Raw genomic sequence first — 24,921 nt, forward strand, 5'->3', positions numbered from 1 at the left:
GCATTTCTCTCTCTAGGATGGTGGCAGAGCTTCCACAAAGGAAATACAACTCCGCTTGTCTAGTGAGGTATAAGGTGAGGTAGTTAACCTCTCTTAGCCGATTTGTATGTTTATGCCATTTTGTATATCCGTCCTAAATCTACTTGGCAGGTGCTGGTAATTCAATAGGGTTAAGAGTATCTGGAGTTATACTCTTGTTCATGTTGCAAATCAGATTTTCGTATGCTGTTGAGATCACATGGCTCTGAGCTTGATTCATAGCAGAGTTTTGAGAAAAGGGGCACTCATGGGGTGAAGCTATGGGCAGGGTTCTTTTATCTGGAACAAACTCTCTGCCCACATATAGGGTATAATTAGGGTGTTTGGCCTTTGTGAGGTTGTGCAATTTAACCCCTATAGGGCGTACTCATTCTTTTCCGTATGCACAGTTACTTCTCTCCATCCAAAAGGCAGAACCATGGCAACCCCAACAAAACTTCCCTGGTACTTTGGCATACAACTGGATATTTTCAGCCTTATTCCTGCCCATAGCATCCCATGTTGCATTTGCTTTCAGTCCATGAAAGCCGGGAGACACTAGCTGAGTTTCATTCAATGGAATGGGAATCATAGAAACCCCTCTACGACCATGAACAGACATGTGACTACAAACCCAACAGTTAGTTCATTAGCTCAGCAATCGCTTTTGCCATTTTTCAAGACAGCCTTGTCCTCATAGTTCATCGCAAATGGCAGGAAGGAGAGAAATAAGACAAAGCTGGGACTTCGTACAATAAGGCAATTGCACATAGGAGGAAGAAAATGGGTATCAAGCAAAACCAGGGAGGCAAGATGTTTTCAGATACTGGACAAAGTCCAGTAGATGGGCAACTTGGAGATTTGATCGTTGGGTGCATAAAGTACAGTTCAGTTCTGGGGGATGCAGTTTGTGCTTTGCGTTGTCTGGGATTGGAGTGCGTTGCCTCTGGGATAGGGACTTCCTTGTAGTCTGCTGCGCAAATCAAGGTATGCAGGCTTTGATGCTTCACGTTGATATTGGCAACAACCTGTCTTCTCAGTGACCTCTTAAGAGTGTCACTTGAGGTAGTCACTAGAGGGTAGTGGGTAAGCTAGTATGTACCTTTCCTAGACCTCAGGTTGTATGCTGGAGTGCTGGTCTCTTCTACCTCAGGCTGAGGGAGACACTGGGTGTCTTTATCCTGGGACCCAGGGAGTGATGCTGAAGCAGAAGCTGGAGCGAAGTCAGGGACACCAAGATCCAAGGGAGGCAGGGCTTTCTTGCAGTGTGAGGTGTGGATCTAAGAAGGTGCGCCTTGAAGCTTGACAGCAGTATTGGTAATCGGGAAGATGTGGAACGGCCCTTTCCAGCGAGGCACAAGAGATGTCTTTCTCTGGTGTACTTTGGTATACCCCCCAATCGCCTGGTTGGAAGTCATGACACTGGACCATTGGAGTGGAGGGAAGAGCTTCTTGAACCTGCGAATGGAAAACTTTAACAGATTTCGTTAGTGCCTTGCAATAGCTTAGAACAGTTCCATCAGTTAACTGCAAGTCAATAAATTGTTATTTTATAGGTGCTGAGGTGGGAAGCCTCATCGATCTTCCCATCAGGGTTTTTCATGAGGACTAAGTCCAGTCTGTTTGTGTGAGGTGGTGCCCACGCTTATTCATTTATTTTATTTATTATTGCATTTATATACCGCCTTTTTTCTTGCAAGGAACCCAAGGCGGCGTACATAATCCTCCTCTCCGCTTTATCCTCCCAACAACAACCACCCTGTGAAGTAGGCAGGGCTGGGAGTCTATGACTGGCCCAAAGTCACCCAGTGAGTTTCCATGGCTGAGTGGGGACTAGAACCCGGATCTCCCGACTCCCAGTCTGACACTTTTAGCTACCAAACCACACTGGGAGAGCATCTGGCCACTGGAGTCCTTGCTATTCTTTAAAACATGTTATTCTTTAAAACAAATCTTTGTCATTCTTTAAAAACACCATCTTTCATTTCCACAAGGCCTGCCAATTGAGGATGATGAGAGCAAAGGAAGTGGTGTTCAACTTGTAGAGCTTGACAGATTTCTTCAACAATTTGTCCAGGGAAGTGTTAATACACAGAGGTATTCCGAATCAGGATAAAGTCTCTTGGGGTTTCTTGCTCACCGTGGCCCCATTCAGAAGACACCTTAAACCACGGCTTTAACCATGGTGGTTAAGCCAGAAAGCCAGGCTGTGTTCATAAGACACCTTAAACCATGGCTTTAACCTTGGTGAATAAAGCTTTCTGGCTTAACCACCATGGTTAAAGCTGTGGTTTAAGGTGTCTTCTGAACACAGCCCAGCTTTCTGGATTAACCACCATGGTTAAAGCTATGAGGTGTCTTCTGAATGGGGCCAGTGACAGTATCTGCTGTTTCACAGGGGTGGGTGTCAACCCATCCAGAGAATGGACACACAAATACAATAACATATTCTAACACACAACACTTATTCATTCCAATAGAATCTATTTGAATATTCACAAAGGGTCCCCAAGGTGGGGGATGTGCTACATGAGTTGTCTTCACAGCTTTCTCAATATTGTGGGCCAGAAATTCTTACTGCATTTATAACTTTAGAGAAAAGAGGAAAAGAAAAAAAAATTCAGAGCGTAAAGTAGAGCAACTAGCTCCAGTATGGACAAGACACTTGGCAGTTTTCCCATTAATGGAGCAGAAGACATCAGGACCAGATTGGGCTACAGAAAGAGAAGGCACCAAACAGTTACTCGAGTAGTCACCCGAGCTGTCCTAATAATGGAAAGCATTGTCTGGTGTTGGAGGGATATGAGGGATTTGCCTGGATGGGGGAGGCGTAGGAGGCGGGTTGTATGAACTTGGAGAGTATGCAGTGTCCACAGACTGGCCAGGTCTGGATGGACACTCATTTTTCTAATGCCCAGGCTGGTTACAGTAGTGACAAATGCCAGGCTTGTTCTGATTTGGGATATTTGAAGGATCATCACGTCCTCTGCCTCACCCCCTCTGGAAACCACTCTGTCTCACACACTTTCAATCAGGAGGATAGGGTGGGTGGGTTTCTCTTTGGCAGTATAACAAGTTTCTTATCAGTTGGGTGATACACAGTGAAAGTTTGGAATGAGGAGAAATCAGGAAAACACACACACATACTACGCTTTGCAATGAGGCTACAACACATTTAGGACATCAAGAAACATTTCTTGTGATGAATAATACATTTACATTTTCTTATTTACAGAGACCCAGAACATTGAAAAATCTTTGTTATTACTCTACATTATTACACATGTATGGGTACTCCTCTTTTCGGCATTCTTACCCCCCCCCCCTTTTTTAACACGTTTTCTGACTTTTTCTCACCTTCTAAACTTAGTTCACTTTCTTGGCCTCTGGCTATAACTCTCCCTCTGCCTGCTTTTTTTGCAAGTTAGACTATTTAAGTCTTTTTCATACCTCTAGTGTCTTCTAGCATTCTCTTACAGAATCTGAATTTCTCAAACCTTTAGCAAAAGACGCAAGTCCCATCAACATGTATAAAGATTGCACATTGGGATTTCCAGCTGGACTCTAAACCTTGTTTTTCTCAACAATTAGCTTGCACTTTCATCTTAAAAGACATATTTAAATGAAGCAAACGGAATCTGAACATTCATTTACACTCCTAAGGGATTCTCAGCCATTTTCTCACTGCAACGTTGCTTTAATACATTACATTCATTCTCTCATACACTCTGTTAACTCGAGTTTCTTCTGAATAATTAAGGGTTACAGAACACAAGTTCACTTACCGGAAGCCAGATTCCGGTTGGACATCAGGAAAAACTTCCTGACTGTTAGAGCAGTACGACAATGGAACCAATGATCTAGGGAGGTCGTGGGCTCTCCCACACTAGAGGCCTTCAAGATGCAGCTGGACAGCCATCTGTCAGGTATGCTTTAAGGTGGATTCCTGCATTAAGCAGTGGGTTGGACTTGATGGCCTTATAGGTCCCTTCCAACCCTACTATTCTATGATTCTACAAACAATCTCTTTGTTTTTGCCAGTTTATGAGGAGCAGGCAAAAAACAATTAAAAACAACAACAACAGAAGCAACCATCAACATTCGTAACAAAGAAAATTATTTATGTTTCCGCTAGTCCTCCACAGTGTCAAGCAGACATAAAGCACCTATTACCATAAAAAGAACTGAGAAAAGGGGAGGACCAAGATTCAATGAATATGCATGAAATTTAATCAGATTCATTTTCTGAGCTGTAGCTATAACTATCAGTTTCAGTCTCTGCTTCAATGGCAGTGCCCCCTAGAGGCAGAAATGTATCTTGCTCTTGCATTTGACAGTTGTAGTCTCAATTTGCGACCTAGGACTTCCTTGTCCTTGGTGCACAGAAATTGTGATAATCTGATCCTATACATAGTTTTTAGAAATCATTTGGAGAAGTAAACATTTGAACACCTTGTTTAAACATTTTATTCTTCATGCTAAAATAAAACATTCCATAATCCATATTTCTTCATATATATTTTTCAATTTTGGGGGGGGAACTCAAAAAGGCTTCAGAAAAAAATGGAAAAATGTTTTTTCCAAATATTTCTGGTTTTTCCTGGCCCTTCACATCTCTACACAACAGTTGAACACCCTGTTAATTTACAGAAATCTCTCTGTGTTGCTAGTAACTTGATCGTTAAACATTTACCTGCAATCACACATTTATGTTTCACTTTGCCAGTTAAGAAACACGTTTATGAAGCTGGTGAGCTGGAAGTGGGAATAGGCTGCATGGGGGGAGTGTTAAATGTTGAGGGTTACTCGTTACTTCTTGTTTTCACTTAAAATCAAGCAGACATTTCCTTTTTCCAAAGCTCTTTAAACAGAAGAGCAGTCTAAAATATTGCCTTCCAAAGAGTTGGAGCAGGATTGAGATTGCTTTGCAATTATCTCTTGAAAGTGGAAGTAGAATGATAATAGGCAATGTTGTTGGAAGTGAAGGATCGTTTCATGGCCCCAGTCAATGGCCTTGTTTGCACTTATCGGAAGTGAAATGGGAGCAGATTTGGCTGGTATGATCCTGTGCAGCTGCAATTTATCGGGCTAGTCGCATGACAAGACAGGCCACCATGGATTATTGAACCCACAGTGAGGGTGAGGTACATGCAGGTTGCATATGGGCACCATTTTGAAGATGCAACTCTTTCTCAGGGGTTGTTGTGTTGTGTGAAGCTAGCGAGGATGGGTTAAATAACCCTCACATAACCCAAAGTCTGTTTTAGGGTTATGCCAGGATTGTTTATCCCTGGCATAACCCACGTTCACTGGGTTCGCACGACACGGCAACTCCCAAGCAGAGGGTGCATATGCAACGTAGTGGCCTCGGGCGCTGTAGGTCGTCAGGTGTTAAATAATCCACAATGAGCCACACTATATTTGTCCAAACCTGGTCTATGTGTGAATATCCAAACAATGCAGGCTGGTCTAGTTGTATGGAACATTCCCATCTGTTCATCATCCAGATGGAGTCAGAAGGCGGGGGCTGCAGGGATGGGATGAGATTACCTGTCAATCTACTTGCTTCTCCTCTGTAAAGCCTATCAGGAAGGCCCTTGCCCTGATGTAGGAAGAGGACGAGAAGGAGAAAGAGACAGGACTGACCCAAAAGGACTGTGCTGAAACCGGGGTGTGGAGCTGACTGTCCTGGGAGCATGAGACTAGACAAGCAATTGATTATGGATATACAGGCATGGCATAAATACCTGGAATAAAATCCTACATTATTGAAAAGGGTATTGCTGTGGATACTCCCATGCCAGGGGTGGGATGAAGGTAGATCTCCAGATGTTCTGGAGTGCAGGACTGATAAACCCCTGCCAGCTTGATCAATGGTCAAGAACTCTGGCAATTAAAGTCCAAAGAAACTGGAGATCTATGTTAGTGGGCAGACTTCAGGCTTGTAGAACCTGCTTTTTTTGTATTGAACCTCGAGATCCACCAACTGGGGATGGATGCAAGAAACGAACACTTAGAATGAAAGAATACAGAGCCCAGGAACACCGGAGCTCAACTGAGCTCACAGTCCTTTCACACACAAAACCCACACCTAATTGCTACTCCCAGCTTTCTTCATTCCAGCAGTATAATTTCGAAGGGAGTGGTCATTTTGTTAAACAATTGGGAGCAAGGAATCCTTGCTGATCTACTTCAGATCACTCAGATCTATCTTCTGCCCACCGTTGCACTATGTTGCTATCCAGGGGAAAATCTACAACTCCTTCTCCATGGATATACCTTTGGTAGTGTATCCACACACTGACACTCTCTAAAAGATTAGTGAGACACGCCTTACCTTTGCAGAAGCCATTCCAATGAACGCGCGGACATCTAAGGGCAGTTCTGGAGGACACGCAGATGTTGGGGGTCCACTCTTCCATGTTTACGGTATATACATGCAGGGCTAATGAGTGAGCTGCTCTATTTGTGGTTTATGGTCAGCAAAATAAATCAAGCCCATGCAACGTCTAACTAAAAGTCTGTCTGAGATCACCTCCATTACCTCATCCAAGAAAGAAATTAATCTTTAGTGTCACCGCAAAGTGGGCCAGAGAGATGCAGCCAAGTGCTGGAAGGGTAAAGGGAATCGTTCTTTTATTTATGGGCCGATAAATAATTGATAAGAACACCGGCAATCAATAGCCATCCCAGTAGCACAATTAGAGAAATTAGCGAAGAGGGAGAGGAGTGTTATGGCAAGGACATTTTAGTGTTCGTTCCACATGGAAAACAACATTTCAACGACGATCTTTAGGTATTCTAGGCAATTGTTTTAACCCTGTAAATCAGGGATGCCAAATCTCTGGCATGCAGATCTATCCAGCCCTCGCTGACTCTTCAGGTTCCTCCAGGATTGGGCTTAGTGCCAAGCCACGCCCCCTGGAGAAAATCCCTCGGAGGGCACCCTGCTGCTGTCTCTGTTCTAAGATGGCAGTAGGACCCCTGCTAATAAATAATAATAATAATAATAATAATAATAATAATAATAATAATTTATTTATTTATTTATTACTTGCCTTGATCCAGAGGGAGAACACTAAATAAAATATGATACATAAAATTAGTTAAAAGAGCATATAAAACATATACAATATTAAAATAACAATCAGAACTTAAAATTCTTAGGTTTAAAATTCATCTGGGTAGGCCTGCCGGAAGAGACTAGTCTTTACAGCTTTACTGATCTGAGATAGGATACACTACAGTATAAATGTTTATAATTTCCCTCCTGCCCTCCAAAAGTTTTAACACCATTCTCTAGAATGGCACACGCTTGTCTTGACGAACATGAATTGTATCACATTATTATTCATGCTAATATTAAATATATAGTATTATTACTATTATTATTCATTTCTACAGCACTTCTGACAGGCACATCATTTTATAATCTAATTTATTTACGTATTTAAAACATCTTTATGTTGATGTTTGTCTGCAAGCCAAAAGGATTCATTATGCTACAAGTTCGCGCATCAAAATGCCTCAGTATAATTTCACAGCAAAACTTGTATGTGATATTTGGTAGGGGTGTGATCCGCTTCTCCTCGGATTGGAGAAGCAGAAGCGGATCGGGGTGATCCACCTCCGCTACAGGCGGAGGAGAAGCAGATCGGGGGGCTGGAGAAGCATGGCGAAGAGAAGCAACCATAAGCAGATTGCTTCTCTTTTCGCGGAGCGCTCTGCCCGCCATTTTGGATTTTTTCACCCATAGGATTGCATTGCAGAAAAGATTAGTGGATAACTTTTTTGTTTTTCAAGCTATCTATTTGAAACTCGCTGTGCTTAGAGAGTCGTGGGTGGGGGTCATTTTGAGCCTATTTTCAGCACTTTGCGTGCTGTGGTTTGCTTGCTATATTTTTTTTAAAAATAGGGTTAAAAAAGCAGGAGAGATACCTTTTTGAAGTGCTGAGAGGCAGATTCAACTCCCAATCATGATCACCTGATGAAGCATCCTCCAATCCCAAAGTTGGAGGGGGATAAGCAGAATGGGATACTTAGTAACTTGGGATACTGGGAAACTTTTCTTTCTTAGTCTCTGAACGGACTTTTCCCAGTGTTTTTTTAAACAGTAGCCCCACCAAACGCACAAACACAACCTGAAATCATATACTAAGCAAATAAATAACAGACAGGAAACACAGCACTGCTACGCACCCTAACCTTGGTGAACAACTGAATAGATGTGGTGCAGGGGGATGAGGTCCCCTAGGGCATGTGGACGTGCCCAGTGCACACACTCCTGTCTTTGGAGGGTCATCAGAACCCTCCAAAGATTAACCAGTGGAGAAGCTATGCCTGTCATGAGTTGAAGTGTCAGGTAGCCTCTTAAAGACCGGTACTTACTTAGGGCCAGTCAAATTGGCATAATTCCCCCTCCCCCTGGGCACGTCCACTTTCCTCTTACTGGTAAAAGACAGACATAGCCTTTTAAAAAAAAATATTGTTGTTTATTCAGCAACACTGCTGCTTTTAATTCCACCCCTCCTTTGTTGATTTATTTATTTATTACATTTTATATTTTATACACCCCATAGCCCAAGCTCTCCTGGCTTTTCCTCTTCAGTGAAGTCAGGCAGGCTTTCATTGTGGTTCAACTCTTTGTTGTTGTTGTTGTTATTGCTATTAATATTAATTAGTACTGCTATTATTAATGTTATTATTTTGTTGTTGTTTAATAATGGCTGTGATCACAATGCAGTCAACCAACTCTGAAGCAAGGATCACAAAGCTTTACTCTTATCCTCCTAGCCTCCTAGTTATGGGATGCAAAAGAAAAGGCATCTCTCTGTGCTGCTCCCGCCTCGCAGGGATGGTTTGCATTACTGGCTTTGAAACAATCCTTGGCTCACTTCATTGTACCCCCAGAAATGTCTGCTGCATGCCTGCCTTCCCTCCTCCGCCTGGGTGCTGTTGTGGTGGGGCATCTGCTGGGACTGACTTCCCCATAGATCTATGGCATATCTCTGCCTGCCTCTCTGCCCACCTGGTGCCTGGGAGCTGTACTACATGATGGGCTTTGTGGTTCAACCCCACAAGCCTCTGGCATGCTTGCTCCCAGTGCTGCCTGTCCTCCTCTGTGCCCGTCTCGCAGGGATGGTTTGTGTGTGTCTTGCTTTGACTCAGGGGTAAGTCCTTCCTGCGCTCACTTAGACTTTATGAAGTTCCAAATAAATTTTTCAAGTGTGGAAGAAGATTCATATTTAGGTTTATCTACTCCCCAATTCATGGCATGTTGGGATTTCCTTTGAAATGGCCATGAATAAAGCCCATTGAGCTGTCTGCAGCTTTAAAAATCCCTGAGATACTGGGGTGTCAGATTTTCAAAAATCCCCCAATAATCAGGGGAGGCTTGGATTTGCTTGAGGCTTGGCATGCATGTGTATACATTGATCAGGTGTCATGATGCCTAATTTGACGTTTCTAATGTGAAAATTGATGGACTTCTAGCATGGGACTTGAATTGGGGTGAGTTAAAAGGGTTTCCCCCCGCCAAAAATCAGAGGATGATGGGATCTGCTTGAAACTTGCCATGAATGTGGCTCTAGATGGCATCTGTGAGGGTGCCCACCTCAAAGTTTTTATCTGTAAAAATGTCCGAGTAAATCCCATTTCTGAAAATGGGGTGTCAGATTTTCAAAAATCCCCCCCAAATCAGGGGATGCTTGGATTTGCTTGAGGCTTGGCATGCATGTATATACATGGATCAGGTGTCATGGTGCCTAATTTGACGTTTCTAATGTGAAAATTGACGGAGATATCAAAAGGGGTGTGAATTGGGGTTAGGGGTGATGCTTTAAAGATTAAAATCCCTGCCAAAAATCAGGGGATGATGAGATTTGCTTGAGGCTTGGCATGCATGTGTATACATGGATAAGCTATCAATTGTCAGTGCACTTCAATACCACTCAAAAGCTTTATTGTGGCTCCTGTCTTTTATATACCGCTTTCATAGTGCGATATGCTGCTTGGTGTAGATTAGGCCTAAGAGGTAGATAAAAGTTTATTTATTATTATTATTATTAATATTAATATTTTATTTTAATAAAAGGCAGTAGTTACTGCTGAAGACATTGTAGGGACAGAGCATGATGTAGAAAGTTCTTTCCCCATCCCCTAGACCAGCCTTCCCCAAACTTGTCCCCTCCAGACGTGTTGGACTACAATCCCCATCATTCCCAGCCAGTATGAGGCTGAAACCAAACAAAACATGGATGTGATTACAAAACCTTTTTACTCAGATACTTGGGAAGAAAGGTAGACAGGAAATGTGTATGCATATAAATACACATGTACTGAGTGCTAAATACCTTTTAAAAATAATTGGTATTTTGACTTATGACACTGTTGCAAATTCCCGAATGAGCAACCTTGCAAAAAGTCTGCACAGATCAAACAAAACGCAGTGCACCATCCATGTATTGTGGCCTGAAAAGTGCTTTACACACACACACACACACACACACTTTTGCAAAAACAGTAGTTGCAAGGACCGAAAAAAAATAAGTGGGTCCCACGGTAGATATTATCAACAGACCCCACCATGGTGCTGGGACCCTGGCAGCTGCCCAAGGATGTTAGATGCTGGCGCCAGCTCTGCTGGTATCTTCAAACAAGTAGCGCTGATATTTACTGCTAGAATTCTTGTACTGACCTTCGTTCTTCTTCTAAAATCAAACTGTCCTTCAAATAACTGGGCCGCTGGAGCCTCAGTTTGAATTAAAAGAAAGTTGTTAAACTTTGTTGACAGCACAAACTGGGAAAACAGCTGCCAAGGCTGGTTCCAAACTTTGGCACAACACCGCTTTGCCTTATTGGTGAAGGGAGATACCAGGAGTGCTTCCGGATTTCACGGGGTGCGAAGAGTTGCCTTCTGTAAATGAATGGGTGAGTAAAATAAAAGGCCTTCTAAAGTCCTCTCGTTTTGCATTCACAGGCACACTGTGAAAACGCTGGCCCTGGGTCAGATGCTCTCCTTGTTCATATGCGGAACCGCAGTCACAAGCCAGTTCCTCGCTGAGAAGTACAACGTGAACACTCCCATGCTACAGAGCTTCATCAACTATTGCCTGCTTTTTCTGGTATACACGATGACCCTGGCCTTTCGGAAAGGTATAAGAGGGATCTGTAACAAAATGTTGCAGTGTGGAGCGTTTCTGTGTTTCAGACAGTCAGCCATGCCCTCCTCCAGGATACTTTTTTCCATTCCCCCTACCTGGTTTTCTGTTTCTACCCCAATAGTCAGCAGTGCTATGACCACTGAGCATATTTAGGCCATAGCTAGACCTAAGGTTTATCCCTGGATCATCCAGGGGTCAAACCTGTTCATCTAGGTGACACACGGGGGATCCAGTGCTCGGGCAGGGGCGAACCCTGGATGATCCCAGGATAAACCTTAGGTCTAGCTGTAGCCTTAGTCTTCCCTGGGTTGTTTTGAGTTTTCCCTATCTCCTTTAGGTTTTTATTTTCTTAAATAGTTTTTGTACTTCTGCTAAGCCTACTGATACTTTCCTGTTATGCATAGATGGTGCCATTTTTGCTACAAATGATCAACACTCATCTCTGAACTTTGGAAATGGAGGGAATGGTGGAGAAAACCATTATGGAACATAATCCAACGTTTTGCTTGAATGTTTTCAGGTTAAAGCAGCAGTTTTCAAACAGCATTCTGGACAGCCTGAGGTGCTCTGAAAACCTATCTAGTGATCCCTGGTCTGCACATGTAATAGAATAAGGAGGTGGAGTTTTGGGATGATAAAATGGCCTGTACCATTTCAGACTGCAGGAAAAGAATGACACTTATGAATGCTCCACTTTGTTAAAAAACAACAATCAAATTCCTGTTACTAGAAAACTAGCATATCAAGAAGTAGGCTGAGATCATCCTTGCAAACCACCTAGAGAGTTTCGGCTATGGGGCAGTTATATAAATGTAATAAATAACAATAATAACAATAATAGAAACTTTATTTCACACATGCTCGTTTTCTACCTGCTAGATTTTTTTAAACATGGGAAAGCATTCAGAAGTGGCAGATTCCACCTGTATTCTCCAATGATACCGTCCACTTTACCAACAGAGGATTTTGAAACTTCATCCTGCATGTGCAGACCACACCTGAGAAAATAGTAATGGTAGTTAAGACAGTTTGCTCACCATTACTGGTCTTCTCCTGCATGATTCAGCCTGAGGGAAGGGTCAGGTGTATTCTAGGCACATGCCCACTTCATATGGGGTGACAGTGAGGCTCAACAAGTTTGTTAATTTTCTTCTGTCAGGTGTGTGTGTGCAGTGCCCCCCCCCATGTGCAGAGGTTCTGTGGCAGATGTTCCAGTGTTGAAAAAAGTTCTCTGAAAGGACGGAATTTGGAAACCAGTGATTTACACAGTTGGAGCCGGGCTTTGCTTTTATCTTTTGTTTTAGTCAAAAATATTTTTAGCCTGCCTTTCCCTTAAAAATAACAACACCACTCAAGACACCTTACAGTACAACTAGACAATTAAAATACAAGCTAATAATAAGAAATAAAAGAGGGAATTGACAGCTGATAATCAACAACTAATATATTAGGGAAATTAAAAACTTAATCATTTATCCTCCAAATAACCCTCCAAGGCCCAATTTGTGTTGAAGAAATTTACACGGAAAAAGAAAGACCATGAAAGACCTTAGTAGTAGGACTGGCCCAAGATATTTTCCTGCTTGAGGTAGAGCAATGTATGCAGAACACACACACACCCCAACCAGTCGAGGTCCATGGTACCCATGACCAGTCAAGTTATTTTGGCACCTGAGGCAGAAAATACCATAAACATTTGTTCCCCTTCCTGGCAGTAAAAGTACAACAACAATACATTAAACAACCAACAGTCTGCTGTCCTTTTATGACACTCCATATGAGCTGGTTGCCTCACTTTGCCTAATGGTAGGGCTGGTATGTCTATATGTATGCAGGTAATGGTAGGGCTGCAGGAACGCCCTGCAGGAGTTCCAGAGCTTAGACGTAGCCACAGAGAAGGCCTTCTCTCATCCCAGTCAAAAGCAATTTGGATGATAGCCGGCAAGGGAGAGCCTCTGCAGAAGAGCTGAATGGGTGAGCAGGCTCATATGTATATATTGGCCTATGTGTTTACTTTCTCTCCAGACGGCGACAACCTCTTGCAAATCCTGAAGAAGAAATGGTGGAAGTACATTTTGCTTGGATTGGCCGACGTTGAAGCCAACTACACCATTGTAAAAGCCTACCAGTATACCACCCTAACAAGTGTCCAGGTAAAAAGAAGAAAAAGCCTTGTGGCACCTTAACAGTGACTGCATTTGTTGTGTCATGAGCTGGGGGTGTAGTGGTTAGAGCAGGGTGGTTAGAGCAACTTGTGGCCCTCACAATTCCTGTGATCCTTCACCACTGGCTATGCTGGTAAGGCAGCCCTTTCTATTTGCTGTACAATGTAATGTACAAGCCATGAAATGCGTTAAATGTTGGGCAGTGTTTTGGAGGGGCTCTGCAAAAGGGGGTGAAAGTGTGTGACCATTGTGCTAGAATAGTGTTCACTCTGATTGGGTAGTGGGGAGGCATTGCTGAGTCTCCTGGGATGGTGCTCCCTGATAGGCTATGCTGCAGCACAGCAAAAAAGGGTGTGGTGGTGTGGTTGCCTGAGCCCCAATAATGGGCTTCTCCCTCTGCCCATTCAGAAGGAGCACATTGCTCTCGGTGACATTATCGCTTAGCCAGATTTGATTGGCTGTGTAGCATTATGACATCATATTCATTATATAATTCTTGCTTGGTAAATGAAGCACTAATAACTGTACAAAGCACAAATAGATTGAGGCTGTGAAGTTTTAATGGTCTTTCATTTTTATGAACCGCTCACAGAGCTTCAGATATGGGGCCGTAGAGAAATATAATAAATGAAATGAATAGGTATGAAAAATGTGTTTTTTCACAAAAATAGAAGGGTGTCTTTTTTTGGGGGGGGGCAGGACTATTTGCCCCTCTTGAAAGCCCAACTTTTCACTCCAAAATGTTCAAGGGTAAACATCTAGCAGAGCTCTGCCTAAAATTGAAAGAGTAATGATTAGTCTTTTTGTGTAATCAATTAAAATCCTTTTGATCGATTTAAAAGGTCTCCCCTGTTAATTGGACTACTTTTTTAAAAAATTGTTAATTATTTGTAATGCAATCACACCAAAGCACTCTCCCCATCTGGCATCTTCCACTCTGTGGGAGTCTTCCAGCTGCTCTCTTTGGATAAGAAATAAAGAGCAATATTTTGGCTTTTGTTCTTGGGTTGTTTTCAATTTGAGGAAGTGTTTTGTAGATTTTTTGAGGCTGATAGTGGCGAGACGGCTAGTGCTGTTTCCCAGCAATTAGAGCTATGAGAATCCTATGCACACTCTCCAGCAAGTGAGCCCCACAGAACTCAGTGGGACATACTTCCGAGTAAACATGTATAGGGTCAGGCAGTAAAAGAAACATGAAAAGGCTGCAACTTCTCTTTGCCAAAGGGATATCCATTCTGGGTCAGGCTTTGTCCCGGTGGAACAAGCTACTGCCAGAAGGCTGTTTGAAGTCAGCTCTCCATGCCACTAACCTGTCTAATGCTGAAAATAGCTACATTGCAGCCCCCACATCAACAGATCTAGTAGCTAATGCTAGAGAAAGTCAACCAATTCCTGTATACATAGGAAAAAAAGCAGAGGAGGGCCGGAGACTACTGTTAATTGTAAAATATATGCTGTGTTTCAAAGGTATCCTATACAACGTAAGTGCTGTCTGCCCTTTTCATCAAAAGGCTGTGAAACTACTTGATGGATCTGTCCAACGAGTGTCATTCAAAAGCCTGTGGTGTTTAGGCTTAATTTGCCAAAAATTGCTCATGCATCTTGGAATCCTAATGCTAAGGTTCCCTCTAGTCTCCATTAATAGCGCAGCAGTTTTTGGTTGAGGTTTTCATGGCCGCACTGTGATATCAGAGCTCAGCATCTAAGATCCTCCTCTGGATGCCTACTCCGAGGGAAGCTCAGAGGATGGCAACAAGGGACAAGGCCTTTTCTGTTGTGGCCCCCCCAATTGTGGAATGATCTCCCTGATGAGGTTTGCCTGGCGCCAACATTGTTATCTTTTCAGCGCCAGGTCAAGACTTTTCTCCCAGGCATTTAACAGCATCTGTTGAGTTTTAACTGACTCCAAAACTACCTTTGGCCTGGTTGAGTGTTTAAAAATTGTTTTAAATATTAGCTGTTTTTATGGTTTTAATTTTTGTATATTGATTTTTAATGTTCAATTTTTTAATCTTTGTAAACCGCCCAGAGAGCTTCGGCTGTGGGACGGTATATAAATGTAATAAATAACAGCAACAGCGAAGAAGGAGAAGGAGAAGAAGCCGCCAATAGTAGCTAGAAGATCTATGTAGAAGTGCAAATATAGACTTTAGGATGCAATTCAGCAAGGTTGTGCACATAGGCCATTCAACTGCATTTATGCTCGTTAGATTGCATATCCTGAATAATTGCTATCTGATACGGAAATGAGCATTTGTGACTCTTTCTTCTTTTTGACCGATTTATCTTTCCTTCTCTCTATGGCAGCTCCTGGACTGTTTTGGGATTCCTGTGCTGATGGCTTTATCGTGGTTCATCCTCCATGCAAGATACAAATTGATCCATTTCATTGCTGTTGCTGTCTGCCTGTTGGGTGTAGGGACCATGGTTGGTGCAGATATATTAGCTGGGAGGCAAGATGGTGAAGGTAAGGCAAAATGTCTTGGTGAAATGTGCAAAAAATTCTAACCATGATAGTGACAAGGAACTAATTCAGTATGTTGAATACTTGGTGTGAATCAGATTGGTACTTACTGGAATGTGTCCTTCAGCAGAAACAGAATGTGTCTATTTGGAAGAAATAATACCAGTCTCTTTGTCTCAGTAGAAAATCTAAACATTTTGCCACTAAATGCTGAGTTTAGGAAGTCTGAATGCTGAACTGTTGGATACCAGCTTGAAAAAATAAAAAGATGTGTGATATATCTAAATGTCCAAATATGTATTGCCAAGTACTACATAGTTGTGAAATGTACATTCTGTTTATTGTTTATGTATTTATTACATTTTATACTGCCAATAGCCGAGGCTCTCTGGGCAATTCCCAGTTAAAACCATAAAATACAGCAGATGAAAACATAATATCAAGCTTTAAAAGTTTAAAAATACCATGTAAAATCAATATAAACACAGCAGCAGTTACAGCCCAGGGAAAGCATGTGTGAAAATATGTGTTTCCAAGAGGCGATGAAAGGATATTACATTTCTCGCCTCCAGAACTGAATGAGGGAGGGTTTTCCAGACAGTAGGTACCACTACAGAAAAGGCCTGGTTGGTTCCTAAAATAAATTATCCTAAGGAAGTTCATGGAAGGAAAGTTTCCCCTGCTCCCTTCTGCAGCCATAAGCACCCACCCACCCCACGCCTCACCAGAGGGTTGGGAGCCTTCCTAAGAAATCTGGGATGGGTGCAAGGAATACTGGGTGGAGAAGGAGATGGGAAACTTTCCTTCTGTGAACTTCTCTAAGTTAACTTCCTTTAGGGTCTATGGCCGTTTGTACACTTGCCTGTCCCCCCGGGATCATCCCTGTGCATCCAAATGACACACAGGGGATCCCGGGAGCAGGCAGGGATGATCCCTCCATTTTCCTGGGATAATCCTTAGGTGTAGAAAGGGCCAAAGACTTTGAAAGTAAGGTTTCCACACTTCTTTAGCACAGTGTATTGCCCTCTCTCCCTTTAGCCCGCAGTGGGACATTGCCAGGGTGATCTTATGAAAGGGAGGACCGGGCTCCTGTATCTTTAACAGTTGTATAGAAAAGGGAATTTCAGCAGGTGTCATTTTTATGCATGAAGCACCTGGTGAAATTCCCTCTTCATCACAACAGTTAAAGCTGCAGGAGCCCTGAGAGTGCCCAGATACAAAAGTGGGCAGGGTTCCTGCAGCTTTAACAGTTGTGATGAAGAGGGAATTCCACCAGGTGCTGCATGTATACAAATGACACCTGCTGAAATTCCCTTTTCTGTACAACTGTTAAAGATATAGGAGCCCTGTCCTCCTTTCCATATGGTCACCCTAGACGTTGCTTCATGTTAGAGGATATATTTTACATTTAGAAGGTCAGTGGTTCAATCCTTGACATTACAAGCTAAAAGGGTTTTTTTAAAAGCAGGGCTAAAAAAAAATCTGTTTTCTGGGAAAGTCACTCCCAGCAAGTGTTGACAATAATGCATTGCATACTCATCAGACTATTGACCTGACTCAGTAGAAGGCAGCTTCAGACATCCATTTATAGTAGTACTTCATAATGCCTGTCTGTTCAGCCACAGGAACTAGTATCTTATGGAAAGGAGATGTGATGCACCTGAGCCTGGATATATGTTGCTAACTCTACTTATAGGGGAAGGGGTGTAGCTCAGACCTCGCAGGTGAAAAGTGAAAAGAACAAAGGGACAGGAGCAGGCAGAAGAAACATCATGGCCTGCTCCTGTTGGACTCTCTCTCTCTCTCTCTCCTCCCCCCTCCCTCCTGAACTCCTGTTCCTTATGTGTCATGTTTTTATTAGACTGTAAGCCTGAGGGCAGGGACTGTCTTTTTTGCTAAGTGTAAGCCGCTCTGAGAGCCTTTTTTGGCTGAGGAGCGGGGTATAAATATGATAAATAAATAAATTAATTAAAAAGTCCTAGATCGAGATCCTGGCATCTCCACTTACAGGACCCCGCATGTTTGCCTGACACCCGGCATTTGTGACCCATGACGTGAGCCATTGGCTCAGCTGAAGTGAGAGGGAGGATGTCACCTGAGAATGGCCTTATTATTAATGGAATTGATGGTGTGTATGTTTGAAATCTTGTCCCTTGCTCAACACAATAAGTATAGATTCCGGCAGCCTGATCCTGTCATCTATCAAGGAATGTTTGAGATGGCTAAGACTGAACCAAAAGGATCTTTCATTGTTTACTGTTAGTAATGTTCCACGTGGTCCTCTTGTGCTGGTGCTCCATAGCCCCCATTCAAGGCAGTGTAACATTACCATTGCAGCTACCCTGTTGCAAATTGTAGTACAAGGCAGAGAGCACCTTAGAAGTGGGCACAGACTGGGCGTACAGTGGCAGGAATGTGGGATCAGCGATGTTAGTCACCGTTCTGTTCATGAGGAACCGCTGTTGTGCCAAGACCATGTGGGCTCCAGAACAGAGAGTGTTCTTAGGGCTTGTCATGGGACTACTGTGCTGGATTAAGAGTAGCTAACAGTTCAGGAGTGATGTTGCTGAATGGGCCATTCATGCTTCCCTGAGCATTTGCTGGGTACGACTTCACAGTCGGTGAAACAATTGCACAGCTTCTCTATGCATGCAGTAGTGCAGGTATGGGCAACTGCAGGCAGTTCGGGAGGTGGTTTCTCGCCCCCCAGACCTGCTTTTTGGGGCCACACTCCTGTCACTGCACCGCCCAAAACTTTTAGCTCTTTGCCACCGAAACTCACCAGAAATCCACTACAGAGCCTTAGAAAGTCCAAATTTTGCTAGAAAACAAGCTGAATTCAATCTTTCTAAGGTTCTATAGTGACACACACACCCCAAATTTCAGTGGCAAACCAGCAGGGTTTGGGTTTTTTTGCCTCCACCACAACACTGAATTCAGCAGCACAAGGGTGGCAGGGACAGCAGAAGAGGACTGGGTGTGTGTGCATGTGGCGCATGGCGATGTGTCGCCCACCCCCGCTGTATTAAGTGTGTCACCGGTCTTGCATTTGGGAGGACCATAGCTTTGCATGCAGAAGGCTCCAGTCAGCCATGTCTCTTTCATTGCCAGGGAATTATGGGGCCAACTTAGCCCAGAGCTGCCCCCAAAGCTGGAACTGGCAATGTTTGTACCATCGCAAGCTGCAATACACAGGTATCTATCTTAGTTGGAGTGTAGAAACTGGTTGTTAGGCAGGCACCATGATCCAAATCTAATCACATGGAGTTATGCATAACTAGTTGTATTAGATTGTGGGCGAGACATAGGAAGACTCCTGCTGAATCAGTCCAAGGTCCATCCAGTCCAGAATCCTCCAAGGAATCCACAAGCATGGCATGAAGGCAATAGACCTTGCCTGCTGATATTCACCAGCAGCTGGTGTTCAGTAACATAATGTCTCTGGATGGAGCAACTCTCCTGGTATGAACCTTCCTGGACACTATGATCATAATCTGAGGCCATCCTCTGAGTGCCTCCTCTAAGGGAGATTTGGAGAATGGCAAGAAGGGAGAGGGCCTTTTCGGTGGTGGCCTCCCAGTGGAACACTCTTCCCAGTGAGGTCTGCCTGCCACCAACATTATCATCTTTCCAGTTCTGAGTTAAGACTGTCCCCTACTTTCAGGCATTTGACAACATATGATAAGATTTTTAATGGGTACTGGGATCTTTATTGTTGATGGTACAAAATTGTTTTATATGTTTATATGCAAATGGTTTTATATTATATAATATTTTCCATGTTTTAACCTTTGGCTGGAGAGCTTTGGCTATATGGCAGTGTAGAATTGTAATATAATAATGAAATGGATGCAGATATTCAATTAAAGGTATTGCAGTACGGAAAAAGGAATGTGTAGCTCTCCAAATGCTGTTGGACTGCAACTCCCATGAGTCATAGCCAGCATAGCTGATGGTGAGGGATGGTGGGCGTTGCAGTCCAACAATATCGTGAGGGTCACATGTTCCCCATCCTTGAGATATACAATATTTGGATCTTTATCAAATTTATACCCAGCAAAAGCTGCATGCATCTCCTTATCTGGATCAGGGTGAGGGTTTTGTTCCTGCCATGATGGATGCAACCCAGCTATCATCTCTGCCAGATATTTTTCACCTGTTTTTTCCAGTTTCACAGGTTTTTCTCAGGTTGGAGGTTACATCCTAGATGAAGCCAATCCATTCAATATGGGCCAGAGTTGCAGAGCATCTGACTGCCATGTGACACAGGCAGAAATCTAGCAGGGTTCTCTTTATCTGGAAATGCCAGTGCAGCAGTGGAAAAAAGCTTCACTTGCTGAATTTTTCGCTTCTCAAAGGAACAGAGCCCTGTCAGGGTAAAAAGCTCATAAGAGCAGCAATTTGAGTATTGAATTGATATTGACCAAGATTTCTCAACTGAATCATGTTGCAGTAAGTCCCAGTAAAACAAGTGCTACCTCCCGTGGCCTCAGAAATAAAATACAATGCTAGCATACTCTTAGCTTCCATTTAGGAACTTTCTGAAATGCAGAACCTTGGTCCATCCCCTACAGAGTTCAATCTATTGATTTTTGTGGAGAGATAAATTGGTCCATTAATGTGTGTGTGTGTGTGTGTGTGTGTGTGTGTGTGTGTGAAAGAGAGAGAGAGAAAGTTTCTAAAAAGGTACTGCCACTCTTTTGCAGGAAAGATGTATAAGAGCAAGAATGACCTGATCTCAGGAGGAGCCCACCTTCTGTGTTTCTGCATGAGTCACTGATCTGGGCATATTTCCTTGCTTGAAGGCAATGAGCCCAGAGCAATGACTCACATGGAAGAGCAGTAGGCAGACTCCTTTGAAAGCGGGGTGCTCTTTCGTGCCTTCAGCACACCATTTAAGAGATACTGGGCTTGATCTCAGACATCATAAAGAAAAAGGCCCTGCTGCAGGAAGTGGAAGGTAGGACAATTTGGGGATTTGGTCCCAACAAGAACAGCCTGGTTCATTTCTCTCTCTCTCTCTCTCACTCAGCCCATTGCTTAGTTTTCAAAAGTTTAACTCATTTGTCATGCATTTTGAAACCAAACACTGTTCTCAGCATCTGTACCAATTTTGGCCTGCTCCTGGTTGTTCTCTGGCTGCTGCTCTTGACCTCCTCAGTTCAGTGCTCCCAAATTGTGGATACATCTAGATTCTGTTGCACTGTTTTCTGGAACATCTGTCTAACTTCTCTGTGCTCCCAGTCCACTCCCTGAGAATGTCTGAGCAAGTCCTCTGGCCATTTCTCCCCTGTGGAGAAATTCATTCGTTCAAGTTTGGGAGTGAGTTTCACAGCACAGCTGGCCCCTCAGGTGTGTTGTTGGCAGATCAACTGAAATGCCAGAAATGCCTCGCCTTCCTCCGAGCGGTTCAGAAGCTTTTGCTTCCATTTTTTATTAACCAGACTTTTCCTTGATTAACCACACCTCTGGATAAACTTAACTTTCTTTTGTTTGATGCAAGCCAACTTCTAACTGTGGTTTATGTTGGTGGCTTGTTTCTACAAACCATCGCTGAAATCATCGCTGAAATTAACTACAGTCAAACTGTAGTTAATCACACCTGCTCCTTCCTCTACCATGAAAGATGCCAAATAGCTGGAAACATTACCTATATAGTTACATATAATTTTACCGTTAAACGTAGCGACATGTTTTATTTTACAGCACTTTTCTTTTTTGTTGATTTATGTCTTCTGAACAGGAAACAACGTGGTGATAGGAGATGTCTTAGTCCTCCTTGGTGCTTCGTTGTATGCCATTTCGAATGTGAGTGAGGAATACATTGTGAAAAATCTGAGCAGAGTGGAGTTTCTAGGAATGGTGGGCTTGTTTGGGACTATTATCAGCAGTCTGCAGCTGTAAGGATCTATTATATGTACTTTAATTGTAATTAAGAAAACCATCCACACCACAGAATGATTTCTTCCCTTCCATGAATTGGTGGGTTGTGTAAACTATCCATTGCCAACATGGCCATTAACCTCTTTGGGAGTATGGACCTCTGTGTGGTTGCCAGGCTGCAACCCGGAGAATCTTTCTTTACGTTCAAATGAACTACCAAATTGGTAAACCAGGCCTAGCTGTGACCCCTCTCACACATTTCCCCAACCCCGCTATCCTTTCATATTTCCCACACCTTCCCTTGCAAGTAGGGCATAAACTTACGATGAAGTGGGGAGAATCTCCAGGTTGTGACCTGACTACCTTAGACATTTAAGTTTTTATTTGGTTGCCTGACCGAGTTCATTCTTCTCATACTTGGTGTGTACTTAGCTTTCTTTTCATATTGACTTCTTGTAGCTTACATGCTGATCATGCTGTCTGTTGGAATTCCAAGTCCTGTAAATGGTTATTCATGCAAATAATCTACTTGACCTTCATAGAATTAGCCATAGGATTAAGGACTCTTTGTGGGATTAATCATTGGCAGGCTGGCATCTCCATTTTCTGGATTGCATTGTCCCCATTTTACGGAGAGAGATCTGCAAACTTTAGCAGCTGCATAACAAGCAAAAACCCAACTACTCTGTCCATTGCTACATCTCCATAATGGTAACAGTTTACCCCATTGATTGCTTCCAACTATATAAGTGTTAAAGGCAGTGATGTCTGTCCACAAGCCAGTTTCCCAATGAAATTGGAAGCTATGGAGTTCATCGCGGGCAAAATGTCTTTAATACCATTTCTTAAAGTAATCCTGTCTACTAATACTGAACTCATTCTCTGAGTGTGGATTCCCATGTTGCCAGAATGGCACATCCATGCACAAGAGGGAGGAATCAGCAGTCTTGGGGAAACTCCAGGCTTTGTAGAAGTACAAAAACTCTTTGAGGGGAGAACCCAAGGGAGGGGAAAACCCTGAGGACTGAGCAGGCTCAGTGAGCCTGGAATACTGAATGACTGGTGGTGGTGGGAATAGAAAACCACAGGGGAATTGAATGGAGCTTCCTGGAAAGGCATGGCTAGCACACTGAACTGAACACATTTTGTTGCAGTATCCAGTTGTATAATCAACAAGAGATTAGATCAACATTTTAAAAAAAGCATTTATTTACAGTGGCTTATGCATTAATTACAACTAAGAAAAACATTTGGGTTACATGTGTTGAAATCAAACAATACTGGTAACCACTAATGGTTCCACAAGTAAACATGTTTCAGTTAGTAAAGTCTTAATTCCAGCCAAACGCTGTAGTGATCAATCAGGATGGAGCTAGTTTTGGAAGCTGCATGCAGCGCTCGAAGCTGTTTTATGGGATTTGTGTGAGCGTCCTGGGAATTCCAGTGATCCTAATCCTGCTGGTCAGAACCAGGAGATCAGTGCTCAACTTTTCAACCCAGTGGCAGGCTGCCTACTGCATCTTTTCTTTGATTGCTGATCTTTGTTTTCTTCTGATTGTCTTTATTGCTTGATTTACTGAAGCTGTTGATTGTCTCAGTGGCTCCATTAAGGAGCTGTAAGGCAGGGTATAAATATTTTGATAAAATTAGATTACATCTGACGAAGTGGGCTCTAGTCCACAAGAGATTATGTCAGCCTTCCCCAGCCCAGCACCCTCCAGTTGTGGTGGACTACAACTCCCATCATTCCCTGCCAGCATGGCCGATGATGGGAGTTGTAGTCCAACACATCTGGAGGTCACAGGTTAGAGAAGGCTGGCTTATGCTATCATAAATGTCCTTTGTGGTTTTAATTTTCGTGAACCGCCCAGAAAGCTTCAGCTATTGGGTGGTACTGAAATGTAACAAATAAATAAATAAATAAAATCTGATTGTCTTTTGGTGCCAAAAGTCTCTTTTGTATGTGTTGACCATCAAGGCTGTAATTTCAGTGACTCGTGAGTAAGCACTGCTGAACCCAGTGGGACATACTTTTAAGTAAACATACACAGTATTGGGATGTCATCCAATATATCTGTTGCCACTAGCTAGTAATTATCATTTGCTAGATCAGCTTTCCCCAACCTCGTCATGTTGGCTGGGCATAGCAATTGGCCATGTTGCCTAGGTATGATGAGAGTTGTAGTTCATTGAGGGGACACTAGACTGGGGAAGGCTGTGCTTGATTCTGGAAACGACCCCCCAAATTTTAATTTCAGCATTTTTTTCTTTTGTTTTTCTTTTCTCTCCTCTTCCTTCTTCCCTGCCTTCTATTTAGAGCCATTGTGGAACATAAAGACATAGCTAATATTCAGTGGAACTGGAAAATCGGTATGTGGACTCTGAAGTACCAGAGCTAATAACCTTTGAATGGCTCTGTGGTGGCATCTCCTGCCATATTAAGAACCATAGCGGTGGGGCGGGGGGGGGGAGGCGGTTACCGTGCTAGGGACTAGTTAAGAGAGACATGCATTTAATTCAGCCTGTTTCTAGAGGCATCTGATTGGCTGTTCTGGGTGGCGGCCAAGATGGACCCTTGGTCTGATCTAGCAGGGTTCTTCTTTATCTTCTTATAGTGCTTCTTAAAGGCCCCTGAGAATATTTGTCCTTCTCTTTCCCACTGCTGTATTGGTAGCATTCAAGGCACAATCCTATGCATTGCTGGGAGTTGTAGGGCATCCTCCTGCGTAAATCTGCATAGGGTTGCACAGTCGGTGCCTTAAATGTTAAGCCATTGTCTTGTCTTGCAGCTTTGCTCTTCTTGGCGTTTGCCCTGTGCATGTTCGGGCTGTACAGCTTCATGCCGCTAGTGATCAAAGTTACCAGCGCAACCTCCGTCAACTTGGGCATTCTGACAGCTGATCTCTACAGTCTTTTCTTTGGGCTCTTCTTGTTTGGCTACAAGGTAAGCAAAGCCCATATCACTGGCCTTGTTCAAGAGTTATCATAGCGGGTAAATGTCTTAGCCAGGAATCGTTATATTCTGTGCTAAAAGCAATTACAATTCTGCACGCAAGCAACCCCCTTTCCTCGAATTATGCTATTAGTAGACATTTGCATAATTCCCTCTTATTTAGCATATTTTATTCTGCCATTTGTACTGCTTGGCATGATTTAATCTGGGGTTGCACGGCAAGGATCTGTACTGAATACAGAAGTCAGAATCTCAGCCCTGGAAAAGTTACTTAGC

The 24,921-nt window shown here is 43.1% G+C and overlaps 1 protein-coding gene across 1 annotated transcript in view; it reads left to right on the forward strand.

Moving 5' to 3' along the window:
* The window catches only part of SLC35F2 (solute carrier family 35 member F2), a 30,671-nt gene that overhangs the window by 1,589 nt on the left and 4,161 nt on the right, over nt 1-24,921 (forward strand). Inside the window, exons 2-7 of the mRNA XM_063127732.1 lie at nt 10,997-11,172; nt 13,206-13,333; nt 15,653-15,812; nt 21,553-21,709; nt 24,010-24,062; nt 24,482-24,636. Coding sequence (XP_062983802.1) covers nt 10,997-11,172; nt 13,206-13,333; nt 15,653-15,812; nt 21,553-21,709; nt 24,010-24,062; nt 24,482-24,636 — 829 coding nt within the window. The remainder of the gene's footprint in view (nt 1-10,996; nt 11,173-13,205; nt 13,334-15,652; nt 15,813-21,552; nt 21,710-24,009; nt 24,063-24,481; nt 24,637-24,921) is intronic.

Source organism: Elgaria multicarinata, chromosome 5 (assembly GCF_023053635.1).
Source record: "Elgaria multicarinata webbii isolate HBS135686 ecotype San Diego chromosome 5, rElgMul1.1.pri, whole genome shotgun sequence".
In the NCBI taxonomy this organism is placed as follows: domain Eukaryota; kingdom Metazoa; phylum Chordata; class Lepidosauria; order Squamata; family Anguidae; genus Elgaria; species Elgaria multicarinata.